The sequence below is a fragment of the Podarcis cretensis genome (genome assembly GCF_951804945.1).
Source record: "Podarcis cretensis genome assembly, chromosome: 1".
NCBI lineage: Eukaryota > Metazoa > Chordata > Lepidosauria > Squamata > Lacertidae > Podarcis > Podarcis cretensis.
The window spans coordinates 64,624,284-64,637,377 of NC_137170.1; the positions used below are offsets into that span (position 1 = coordinate 64,624,284).

Below are 13,094 nucleotides of genomic sequence, written 5' to 3' on the forward strand. Positions count from 1 at the left end.
CAAATTGAGCAGCTCAGAACCGCACAGAGCAGAATCGGTACATTGGAACCTTTAAATATGTTCTGGAGCTATCAGATCCGGGCATCATGTATTCACATACATGATTCAGTTTTTTAATATGGATATATACAAAGTTAGACTTGTTCATTGTTTTATAGTTGAATGAAAATCATGATGTTTGATCCATGGATGCTAGTTTTGCTAGGAATTATTCTGGGAGGGGCGGGGGAATCCTTGTGTGTGTGCGTGGAAAAGGACCTCTTGCAACTCCCCCTCCCCTGCCAACTGTCCAAATATGAAACAGCTGCCTAGCTGCCTTACCAAGAAGATTTTATTGTTAAAATAAAAGTAGATTTTGCTTTTGGGGGAAAAAAAGAACACACATCTTCATTGTAAAACTCATGTTTGGTTTACAATTAGAGAAAAGTCACATGGTCCCAAAAAACCCGAGTTTATATATACTGTATATATATATATATATTGAAAATATATTTAAAAAACATAAAAATCTATATTTAAACATATATTATATGTTAATCAGTACACTTAAATATAGCTTAATTTTATTTACAATGTGACGCAGATGCTTGTAAGATTTAATGCCAGATTCATTTTTTTCCAAAAATCCCATAAAATTATATAAATATACAATAAATATTTGTTACACATGGTGAATAAGAGAGAACAAGGCCACAGACATTAACTTACATTTGCAAGAGGATTTTTTTTTTTTTGAACAAAACAATAGGGCCAAAGACATGCATGAAATACTTTTGCCACAGACAGATCACAGCAAAAAATAAAAAAAAATAAAAATCAATTGAGTGACATTTTTGAAACCCCAGTTCAACTAAAACTGCCAAGCCTGTGATCATGTATCTATTTTGTAGTAGTAGGTCTGGCATAGAATGGGTGTTAAGAATAGTGCTTGTTTCAGTTTACAAAAGCTAGGGCTATATTGATTCGTTGCATAGCAGATTCTGCATCCAAATAATGATTTGTACTGTGGTTGTTTGTGTGTTTACAGTGTACTAGTAATAAAAATTTAGTATTCCTAGATATACGAATTACATTCTTATGTAGCTTCCAATCTGTGATACACAAACTTGTGATTCCACAGTAAGCCCATGGAGTTGAGTAGATCTGCTATAGTGGTTGGAGCCTTAATTTGTCCTGTTTGAAGGCTGAAATATTTTGGGCTTGTATCAGTCATTGTCCACTAACGGAATAGGATTCTCCAGTTTATTAGGAATAGGACTGGCTAAATCTGATTTTATTTAATTTTTAATCCTATGTTATATGATGCCCAACAGGGATAAAGTTATTATAAAGCTGATTCACTCTGGATATGTACAAAAACATTTCTATGTTCTGTTCTGCTGGTGGATTATATTATAGCAAAAATCATTTTCTTTCCTTGTGAGTTAAAAAATAGCCAGAAACCAATATTATGCATCCAGATATAAGATCACACCTATTCCAAGAATCTTTTATATAGGCTAAATTAGTATAGTATATCTGATATGCAATAGTTACCTTACTTTCAGATTTTCCCTTTGTTTTGACTGTGAACCGCATGACTCTAAATAATGATCCACTGCAATTTTTTAGTGGGAATTTAGGTGACAGGCTTTAGTTAGGACTGAGTGAGGATGTTGACCTAGTTATATACACAGTGGGGCTGGAAGGGAATCCATTTATATCAGCGGAAATGGCTTGAGAACAAGTCTGCACACTGTTTCGCTACATAAAGTTAGGAGCAGCCTTAAAGCAGGGAACTAGCTTAATGGATCTGAAGGAAATCAGGATTGTGATATTTTCTCATCGCATAAGAAAACACCACCGAGGGATGACAATGATTCCCCTCCATTTCCACTTTCAAAAGTGTGAACGAAAACAGCTTCTTGCTTATAACACAATCTTACAAAGACTTTCCATTCCAAATGCATGGATTAATGTAACCCAGATATTTTTCCTGCCTTTAAGTTATATGTCTTATATTAAATGTCTATTAGGATTTTGTGGTGAAGATAGCCTGGGATGCAGGTTAAAGCTAAATAAAGGGATTGCTATTGGGCTGAAAGGCTGATTTAGCTCCAGTTGGATTGCCTATTAAAAATGGACAATGACAGCATCTGCTTTCCTTTATGGTAACAACCATTTATTTGCCCAGCCTTGGGCAGTCAAGAGTTGATTAATGGCAAAGCATCTACCTGCATACTGTCGTTAATCAATTGGGTTAGTGTTTTGTTTTTCAACAGTGAACACATGTCCAAGGAGAGTGAATAGATTTGTAATAACCCAGAACCAACCTTCTTCTTCCTGTATTAGAAGTTGGTGAAAAGCTTTGATATTTTCTATAAATAAAAATGCTAAGTTTGTTTTCATCCAATTTTTACTTCTGATAACTGCATAAACTGGCTATTAATGAAATGAGGGACTGATTTCTACTGCTAAATTAATAATCCCAGCATCTGAAATAGCTTATTTTTGGATTGTGGTGTTTTAAGACACATTATCTTAAGGCCTGAGTCTTCTAGTTGAAATGTCACCCAAGAAAGGTTGTGTTTTTATTTATAGCCTAGTTCAAACAAATAGTAAACCAGTGTCTGGACTGTACTACTTTAGACTGCAGGTGGAGATTCATATAATTGAATACCTCCTTTCCCCCTTCACATAGAAAACTAGATTTCAAAGGAGAAGGGCTGTAGCCTAGCCTTCTCCCTGACATGACTGCCTCCCCACTCTGGGGAGGTGGGGGGTATTTCATTTTCAGTTTGAAATGGTTCAGTCCAGAAACAGATTTACCTTATCTACCACTTTTGAAAAACTAGGCCTACATCAAAGCAAAGACCTCTGCTTAGCAAAACATTGGACCCCACCCATGGAAGTAGGCATCGTCACTATGAAATATACATGCAATTATCCCTTGATAAATGACACTGTCTGCATTGCAACGTGTGGGTTATATGATGCATGCCAAAACAAAAACCGAATATATTTAGTGAGAGGTCACACTCTTGCTGTGGCATTTCTAATGTAGTCATTGTCTATTTGTGTTGCAGGTTGTGCTGGATTTGCTGATAATTATCCAAGGCCAGAGGCATCAGTCCTGTGCTCAGTTACTTCCTTAAGAGTACCACTGGAGTTACCTTTAATTAAAGTGCATGCAACTGATGCCAGGATTGCATCCTAGGATTTCCTTTTAAACCAAGAACTATGGTTCTACAGGATTCTCTTGCCTGTAGAAGATAAGGCTATTGTGTGCTACCTCTCAAAAAGCCATAGACCGTTGCAGACATATTTAGACGAAACAGGTAGTTGGGTTTTGAGGTAGAAGGCTCTGCCTATCTGATTCCAGAGCCACTCCTTCAGGCCTGGATTCTGTCATATTATCTCAAGTAGAAAAAGTAGCAGGTATTTGAGAACCGGGGCATACTAGACATTCTTTTTTACAATAAGAGCATCTGGCTGCCCTGCATATATTTACTCGCACAGGGAAGCCTTTACTGCTTCACTGTCTCTGTGCAGTTCTTTTCAGTAGCGATTGCTACTCCTTCCGTTGCCAACACAACTGTAGACCGTCTGGATCCATAAGTTACAGCATTGTGGCATTCCAAATGTATTTGCTAAAGTACCATCTGATATTCATGTGATTCTTTTCCTCTTTTTTTTCTTGCCAAGATTTGGCAATTGTACTTCAAGGGGATACTTAATCCAGACACAAATACTACTTCTCCCTGAACCGACTCCGCTCATACAACGAGAGAATGGTGATGAGATTCTCCATCCTCACCAAGCTCATTGCAGCCTGGCGAAAGATCCTGAGGAATCCACACCAGCTGTGTATGCAGATCTCCCTTCCTAGGCTGGGGCAATCATCTTTGTTCTCAACACCCAAGGAAAATGGGGGGAATATATTTGAAATAGAATGCAATTTGTTTTCTTCCTAAGAGAGGAAAGGTGTTGGGGGACGGACGGACCCCAGAACAACCAAAATACAAAACAAGCAAAAGGCAGGACTTTAAAGCAACAATCATAGAATAGAAACCACACCTAGACAAACATAAAAGTGCTGCCTGTAGATTAGAAAAGAGCACTGGGAGGAACATCAACACTGTCTTTTTCAGTTGCCTTTTTTATTATTTTTTTCAGTAGTCTGATTTGATATTGCAAACACCTTCACAACATACAAAAAAACCCCAAATTTGTTTTATCCAGAACATATACGGTGATGACAGGGAGTAATCTCCTCTTTTTAAAACCATGTGGGAATTTTAAAATTAAAAAAAAAAATCAACAGTAAAACTATGACAACAGCACCTTGACATTGTTTTAATTCCAACGCTACCAGAAGAATTTAAAAGCAGTAAACAGATATAATACTAATAGGAATCAAGATACTTACTGTCTAAAATGTAAACGGAATGTTTTGGTTCATTTTCTTTTTTTTGAAAGGACAGTTTATCATCAATTCACAATTGAAGCAGCATGCAATTTTATTTTTTTAATTTTTTTAAGTTTTCAATTCTTGGCAACAGCAACAAACCACAATGTTAGAGGAATGTAATGCATTTTTTTCTCAAAGTTGTGCGCAAATGAATTTATCTCTCTCTCTCTCTCTCTCTCTCTCTCTGTCTGTCTGTCTTGTTCCTCTTTAGCTCATGGATATGTTCAATAAATAGATTGTGGAACCACTGTACTGTATAAACTTCATTTATACATGCAGTCCATAAAATTATTTTTTTTCTTTCTTACTGAATAATTTACCCTGTTATGTATATATACAAATAGATAAATTTTGTCTCAATATAATCTATACAACACAAATCCACTATCTTCCCCTTTTTATGGTCAGTGTACAAACACAGGAAGTGTCTATTCTTATAAACCGCCATCCAACTCTCTTCTTGTTATCCATAGTGAGAGCTCGCACATAAGACTGGGTAGTTCGGCACTGGGAATTCCAGTACCTCTTGTCTATGCCCCGGCAGCCCTCTTTCGTATAACCCTTGGAGTTGCATTTGGTCTCATAAAAATATTGCTTCAGTTGGCCTTTGGGTACCGGGACTTTTTCCAGGACTGTAACGGTTGCCCCTGACATGTCCACCGCAGTTTTTTTCTCAGCCGCCGTCACCCACTCGCTCGTACTGTCACACACACTCAGCTCCCCGCGGCGAGCCGGGTCGGAGTGACGCCGGACCCTCATGGACATGTTTGCAGCATCCAAGTAGTTTTTATACTCCTCAAGCAGAAAGAGCAGTGGTGGCTCCAAAGGCACTTGACTGCTTAGCATCACCCGAGATGAGTACAAGTCGGCATCCTTATTTTCCTTGCTGGGCTGGATGACCTGCTGCTCATCCAGGAGCTCCTCTATGACATGTTCAAAAGTGTCCGCCAAGGACGTCAATCCTCTGGAGGCGTCATTGGGCCCGCCGAGGTTCTCCAGGTTTCCCTGTGTCCGGAGACCGGGATAAGCCAAGCTGCCTGGTCCTCTGATGCTCACTTCTTTCATTGGGGCAGCTTTCATGCAACTGAAGTATGAAATAACCATAGTAAGGAAAAGGATGGTCATCACTCTTTTCACTTGGTGGAACTGTGGGCGACAAGAAGAGGGGAAGAAAGATAGAAAAGAAGGAATTCAGAACAAATAGATGAAAGAAGCAACAAGCATACATCCCCCGCCTCTGCCAAGTTGGAAAGAGTTATGTGTTAACCCTATGTAACTTTTTAACCTCACACAGAGACAATTGGCATGCGTTTATATTCCGTCATCCCAGTCAAGCGACAGAAATCACACCTGGAAAAAGGTTTCCCACATTTATCTTTTATGTCACAAAGGCATTCATTGAGAGCGCTCACTATGGCAGAAGCCAGTGATTGGACTACCCTGCTTGGAACTAGTTAAAGATGTTGGCTTGAAGTCTCAAGAACCCTTGCACAGTAAATGTCACACTCTAGGCATGATAATTAATTATCCTCTATTTGCATGACAAGTGTAACAGCATGCTTGGAAAGGTTACTAAGCATCTGCGGTATGCATGCAGTAATGGGGAAAGATTTCAGAAAGTTATTGTCTTTTGCAGAAAGATCTCAGGACGGAGGTTGGAACTATATGAACAGTAATTACCTTTAAAAAGACAAAGGGGGGAAAGGATTGCCTCACAGTGCTTAAGGCTCCCAAAACTACATTTCAGAAATTGAGGAGCAAATAACCATCTGTCAGCATGGGAGAGCATGGAGAGCATGCACACAAGCCCCAACACACACCAGACTTTCCTGCAATGAGCTTTGGCTTGCTTGTTTTTGTGTAGCAAAAAAATTGACCTGTGGAACTCACAGATACCAGGTGCAATTACAACAGATATTTTCATGCAGCTGAGGTGGCATTTGTAAGTGAAGGTAAAGGTGTATTAAGGGAATACTGAGTAACAAGGGAAGTATTCAGCTATCCCAATTAAAGGGAAGCCAAAATGGGGTTGTGGGGTTGTTCAGGAACATTTTTAAAATCCAGCCCAATTACATCCTTGCCTTTTGCTATTTTGTGGCACATGGAGGTGCTTGCTGGCTTGCTTGCTTGCATGCTGCTCATCTCTCTGTACTAAACTAGCAGGCAATGAAATTCAGTGAAGCAGAGGTCAAGACCCCTCCTTCGTGCTCTAACTGAGGGTCAGTGAAGCCCCTGCACTGTCCTTGGTCTGTATAACTTGGGGGAGAAGGAAAGGGAATGTGACAGCCCATTACCAAGGCAACAAGGCTGGTGCTCCCTGTCAAGCTGTCCCTCTTCATCACTTTTCCAGTCTGCTCTTGTTTTCTAGCATGTGCTCCCTTGCAGAATATACTATGGTAATTTTTAGAAGGCACTTGTTCAATTTATGCCTGGACATTTTCTTTAGTATATGGCAGTTTAGGTAAAACACTGTTCTGTGGGGAAATTTATCTGGAGCGAGTGTCTGGGAAAGATATACCCCTGGAATTCCTGACTGGAACATCTCCCCAGACCAGTTTTGAAGGGTGAAAAATCAAGGTAAAGTGTAAGTACATGGTGCCTAGCTTGCAAACAAGCAAAAGAAACAATCATGTACAAAGCTTTGCTGCTTACATAGTGTGCAAGTTTAGGAGTGTGTCTTTAATTACCGTTTTAGAAGAAGAAATGGTCAAATCTCACCATAAACCAAAGAGTTCAATTATGGAATTTCTTTTTTTTAAAAAGGGAGGGGAGAATCAATGAATTTAAATGTGCCCTCCATGTTTCTTTTCATGGGGGGGGGGGACAAGGAAAGCAAAAATGATCTTCATATGGGCCCTTTTCTAAATTATGCCTAGTAATACAGCTGGGGAAGGCAGATCTCCCTCCCTTCCTCTCTGTTTTTTTGCTTTATTTTCATGCTGGACCTTGCTATGGATGCTGTTGGCTGCCATATTTGAGACTGGGCAGGAATTTTTCCATCAGGCAAATTGCCCCATGACTCACAACCCAACAGGCTACCTCATAGCAACTGTCACAACTTTGGCAGTTTAGGCATTGGGTAAGCCTTAGTCTTGGCTGGAGGGGAAGCTGTAGCCTCTGCCTGCCCCTCTGAGTAATGGGTACCCCATTAAAGGGATCCAGGAGGAGTTTAGTTTGTCCAAATGCTCAGGACAGCAGGTGGCACTCCTATTTGATGTAAGTCATAGGTCCCCCTCCCCTGTTGGGTTGGCCCAGGTTTTACTTCCAGCAGGTGGACCTGGAAGTCCTTGGCAGAACCCAATGCTTAGGCCAGGCTTCTGACACCTGTAAGCAATAAAATTGTGGCCTTATTTGATCCCAGTACACTGTGTCATGTCTATTGTGTGGATTGGGATGGCGGGAGCTGCGGGATCTTAGCACGCAAAAAACAAAACAAAATGAAAAGATCCTACAAGCCTGACATTTCCCCACTCTTGAGGAAACATATTTGAATGCTAGATGCAATAGGCAAAAGAATTCATAGAGTGACATCATCACTTTATGAGTAAATGCCATGTCACTATGGAAAAAAAGTTTCCCTTAATTGGGTAAAACTCCTAAACAAGTTAATGCACTGAATTATGAGGATTGTGGTATGTGGGGATTGCAAGAGCCATTCTGGATCAAGGAAGCCTGAGGGCAGAATGAGGCATAAGCCCTATCTGCTTCTGTTGATTCTCTCAGCTAATTGCATCTATGATATGAGATGGATATTGTAGATATGGTTTTAATTTAAAAATGGGCCCCCATCACATGCACTCAGACGGATTACTGGATGACACGTGTTGTCTTTCAAGATCCTGAACCCCACTATCAACCCAGAATATAAATGCATGAACTACTGTACTTATTAATGACTGATGAAAATGTTTTCCTCACTTTTCTTTCTTTCTTTCCTTTTTTAAAGCAGCCTTTCATGAATTTGTACGGTTATAAATTTAGTTTTAAGAAGTTCTATTTTTGCTTTCATTTTGAACCAGGTTATTTTTAAAAAGAAAAACTTATAGCTGAAATCTGAACAAAAGTTACAATCTAATTATTTTTTAAAGATGTGGTTTAAAAAAATCCACTTATTTTTATTTACCCTGATTATCCCACAGAGAAGTAGTCCCCACACGGCTGTAGCTGTGTTGTTAATGTGAGCCTAAGTCACAAAGGAATAAAGAAACTTATCAAGGAGAAACCCACCACAATGGAATTAAAGCTGGTTGCCTTATACAGCTTCAAACAATCTGCTTTCCCACCTTTGCTTTGGTCTTGGAAGACTTTTATCCCAACCTAGAGTAGGAAATATATTTTCCTGGATAATCTTTACTTTTGTGACAGGTTGAGGAACTTTGCAAGTCTCCCTACGAAAAGACACAAAATCCCAGTTTTCTGATTTTACCAAAGTTAGGATCATGACTTTGAGAGAGGGTTTCAAGCACATACTAGAAAATTAGGTATACACAATTAAATGTCAGCCTAGCACAACAAATCCACTTAAAACAACAACACAGACTCTCTGCAGTTGGGAAAGCAATGGGCAAAATGTATAGAAACACATAGTGCATAATCACTGCACACATCCAGTTGGATGCTCATTGTTGTATAAACGAATCAGAGTGAATGTGCAATAAAGCTCCGTACATACTCTAACTTCAGGATGAACGATCAACACCCAAGCCATGTGGAGGAGCCTAGTGGGTTACCTTCCTTTCTGAACTTGTTCCACTCTTCTGCCTCCTTTCACAACTTTGTGGCTGACCAATTGCTTCTTTCTAGCAAGCAATAGCATTATTCACGTTTCTTAAGAATCAGCTAATACTCATTTCAGTGCTTTTGATGTTCACGCCGAAGTACCTCATACTTGGCAGTAAGGACTGGAGTAAACACTCTTTTTGTTTGCCAACACAGCGCTATGTATAAAGACTTACTTCACATCCTTATTCTGTGGGAAACAAGGAATCCTAACACTTGTCAGAGGAAAAGCACAACAAAGGCGCTTTACGCACTAAGACAGGAATTGCCCAAGTTTTAGGCCCTGATGTTCGTATGAGGAAATGTTATGCCGTTAGGAATTCTGTTGACAATAATCTAAGCTCAACACGTCCTTTGGATACTAGTCATTCTTCCTATTCATATATATCATTGTGGCATCTTTGTATAAATATTAATAGTTTACTCAGTCCTTGCAGGTCATCCCTCACTGAATTGTTTGCTGCATTTATTCTGAAAAATCCTATATATCTGTCATCTGACTTCAAAAAGGTCTTTATAAAGATTTGTACAAATTGATCTGGTAATTGAGGCGACCAAAGCCAGCTTTTGGCATGTAAATTCCATAAATATGTGGCAAGATGGCAACTGAGCAAATGTAGGGTGCTTAAAGTTCATTTTCTCTCAGAGCTATCTTCACCACCCACCTACCACCTGGATTTCCATTTTGCCCTTTGTTGACTGAATGATGCACGTACCAGGGAATTCACATTGGGAGACTGCTGAACTGGTTCTGGAGCCAAGTTCATGGTGTGGCCTGATGCCACACACTTCTAAATAATGACAGCAGGCAAACATTTATAGCAAAAGGTACGGTAACTTCAAAGGGCAGTTCAGAGGCAATGATACAGAGCAGGGATTAAAAGATCTGAGTGTCTCTCATCATAATTTTGATTTATTTATTTCAATTATTAGCCTTGAGTATTATCATACGCAATTATAAGTTACCTTGGTGCTCACATATGATGCTCTTATTTGGGTAACTTATAATACATGAAATCTCTCTCTCTCTCTTAAAAAACACACCATTAAAACATATAATGTCCACCTTCCTGATAAGGCCTGGGCACAGCTAGCTAACCCAAAGAAAAAGATGTTTTGAAGCATTTCTGAATTGCTTCATGCATTGCTTTTGGGAGGCATCTGGAGGAAAAGAGCTCCACAGCTGTGGGGCAGAAGGGGTGCATGTACACATATGCAGTTCAACACTCTCAGGCATGGGGTAGCTCTTTCCCCTCAGAAGTGGACAGTGCTGCATTTAAGGCCATGTAGACATGATGTCTCTCACTCTCATCTTGCCTACACTTTGTCTTCCATTGTCTCAGTCCACACCTTGCCTAAGACACTTCAGATACATTTTACCGTCAACTTCAACATCCCTCCATGTGTATGAGTTTACACTGAGCATTGAATGCAGTAGGTCAGGCTATTGCCTATGAACGTTTATGCCACACACTCCCCACACCATAACTATTCATAGAAGTTCTTTTCTATATATATTTTTTGTGAGGAAGAACACACAGAGAGCACATCTTTTTCTACACACAAGACTCAGCAGTGAGCTCATTGTGGAAACTCAGAGACAAATCACATCAAGTGAGGCAGTCTTGTGGTGTGAGGTCATAACAGAAAAAGGGGTTCTGAAAAATCAGCTCATGTATAAAGAGACATCTCTTAGGCAGCTTAGAGAACTGGGTCAAATTTTGAGTCATAAACTTTCTTTGCTCAGTAAATGAGCTTTTGTTTCTTACTTGACATGCACAATTCACATCTTTCTTTAAGGATGTGCTCCTGTTGCAAATATCCCCCTCCCACCTCGCAAAACTGGACAATTTTCTTCCTCTGAAAACATTACTCTCCTTCCAGAAAGTATATTCATTGCTTCTTAAGATGGATCTGTGAGTGTATTTTCCCATGAGGTGGGAATACAAACGTATACAATTATCTGTTTCCAGATGACCACAATAATCTACTCTTTAAGAACCTTTTTCATGTTTGTTAAGGGTGTTGAAATCTGGGGGCCCTCCCCAGAGCTTACACCCTCTGATGGATATACAGCTACAGAATTGGGGGGTGGGAGCCTTTTATCTAGAAGTGTGGGGCCACATAAATACCCTTTACCCCTGGCCTAGAAGGCAGGCAAATGAAAACCTCCTTCCCTTTCCCATAAGAAGCAGAGGGTGTCAAACTTAACAACAACAACAACAACAACAACAATAATATATTTATACCTTTATACCCCACCCATCCGACTGGGTTTCCCCAGCCACTCTGGGCAGCTTCCAACAAAAGATTAAAAATACATTAAAACAACAGTCATCAAAAACTTCCCTAAACAGGGCTGCCTTCAGATGTCTTCTAAACATCAGATAGTTGTTTATTTCTTTGACATCTGATGGGAGGGCTTTCCACAGGGCGGGCGCCACTACCTAGAAGGCCCTCTTCCTGGTTCCCTGTAACTTCGCTTCTCGCAGTGAGGGAACTACCAGAAGGCCCTTGGGGCTGGACCTCAGTTTCTGGGTTGAACAATGGGGGTGCAGATGCTCCTTCAGGTATACTGGGCCAAGGCCGTTTAGGATTTTAAAGGTCAGCACCAACACTTGGAATTGTGCTTGGAAATGTAGGTCTTTCAAGACCAGTGTTATGTGGTCTCAGCAGCCGCTCCCAGTCATCAGTCTAGCTGTCGCATTCTGGATTAGTGGTAGTTTCCAGGTCACCTTCAAAGGTAGCCCCACGTAGAGCACATTGCAGTAGTCCAAGCAGGAGATAACTAAAGCATGCACCATTCTGGCAAGACAGTCCACGGGCAGGTAGGGTATCAGCCTGTGTACCAGATGGATGCCCTGGACACACAGCTGCCCTGGACACAGAACTGACCTGCTCCTCCATGGACACAGTTGCCCCATTCAGGACCAGGGAGTCCCCCACACCCGCCTGTAACATTCCACTTCAACCTACATCGTTCCTGACACATTCAAACACAGTCATTTGTGGCAGACTGCTTGGGGTGTATGTGTGGAAATAAGCCAGTTTCTGCCAGCTGCCTTGCAAGACCAGCTCACCCATGAGGCAAGGTGAGGTGACCACCTCAGGTGGCAGGATCCACAGGGACAGCAGATCCCAATGCAGCTACTCAACCTTTTTTCCCCAGAGGCACAATTTTGTGGTTCACCTCAGGTGCCAAAATGTATTGGGCTGGCCCTGCTGTAGAAATGTAAGAAGACCTGGATGGAAGGGGTTGGAAAGGAAGCTTTAAGGCTTCAAAATAGGTCAGAAGCCCAGAATTGGCCTGGTGCAGGCCTGCAAAAGTCCATCTCTCCTCTTGCCTTGACATGTAGTTGCTACTTGCGAAAACAGCCATAGCTGTCAAGTGTCCCTTATTTGAAGGGACAGTCCCTTATTCCAGCGCCATGTCCCGCTGCTGTCCCTTATTGATGGATGTCCCTTAAATGTCCCTTAAATGATGTCCCTTAAATTTCAAAGGAAGCAGCTCCTCTCCCTCCCTCCCTGCTGGCCAGGGAGGAGGGATGCTCTAACTGTGTTGCTTGGCTGTGTTGCTCACCCAATAAGAAGTCTAAGAACGACTGGGGGTGGAGCTTGCATGCCTTGTGTGTGGCTAGTTAATGCAAGCTGAGGGTTTTTTTGAATACTGGATGCCATTTGTTGCACGTGCTGCTGCAAACTTTGCAGTGCAAAGCCAGGCTGGGGAGCCATCTTAAGTTGAGGCTGCATAGGCCTTGTGGTGCATGTGATTCAGATTCTATTCAGTTGAACCTCTGGTTACAAAGTTGGTTGGACAGTGTTCTTGAAGCTACCCAGCATGAGTTGGACCAGACTGCAGGAGGAC

The 13,094-nt window shown here is 41.0% G+C and overlaps 1 protein-coding gene across 8 annotated transcripts in view; it reads right to left on the reverse strand.

Moving 5' to 3' along the window:
* Positions 1–313: 313 nt before the first annotated feature.
* BDNF (brain derived neurotrophic factor) overlaps positions 314–13,094 on the reverse strand; it is a 70,893-nt gene continuing 58,112 nt past the window's right edge. For all 8 annotated transcript variants that reach the window (XM_079972230.1, XM_079972232.1, XM_079972233.1 and 5 more), the window contains one exon: positions 314–5,596. In XM_079972230.1, coding sequence (XP_079828356.1) covers positions 4,835–5,596 — 762 coding nt within the window. In that variant the 3' untranslated portion in view covers positions 314–4,834. The remainder of the gene's footprint in view (positions 5,597–13,094) is intronic.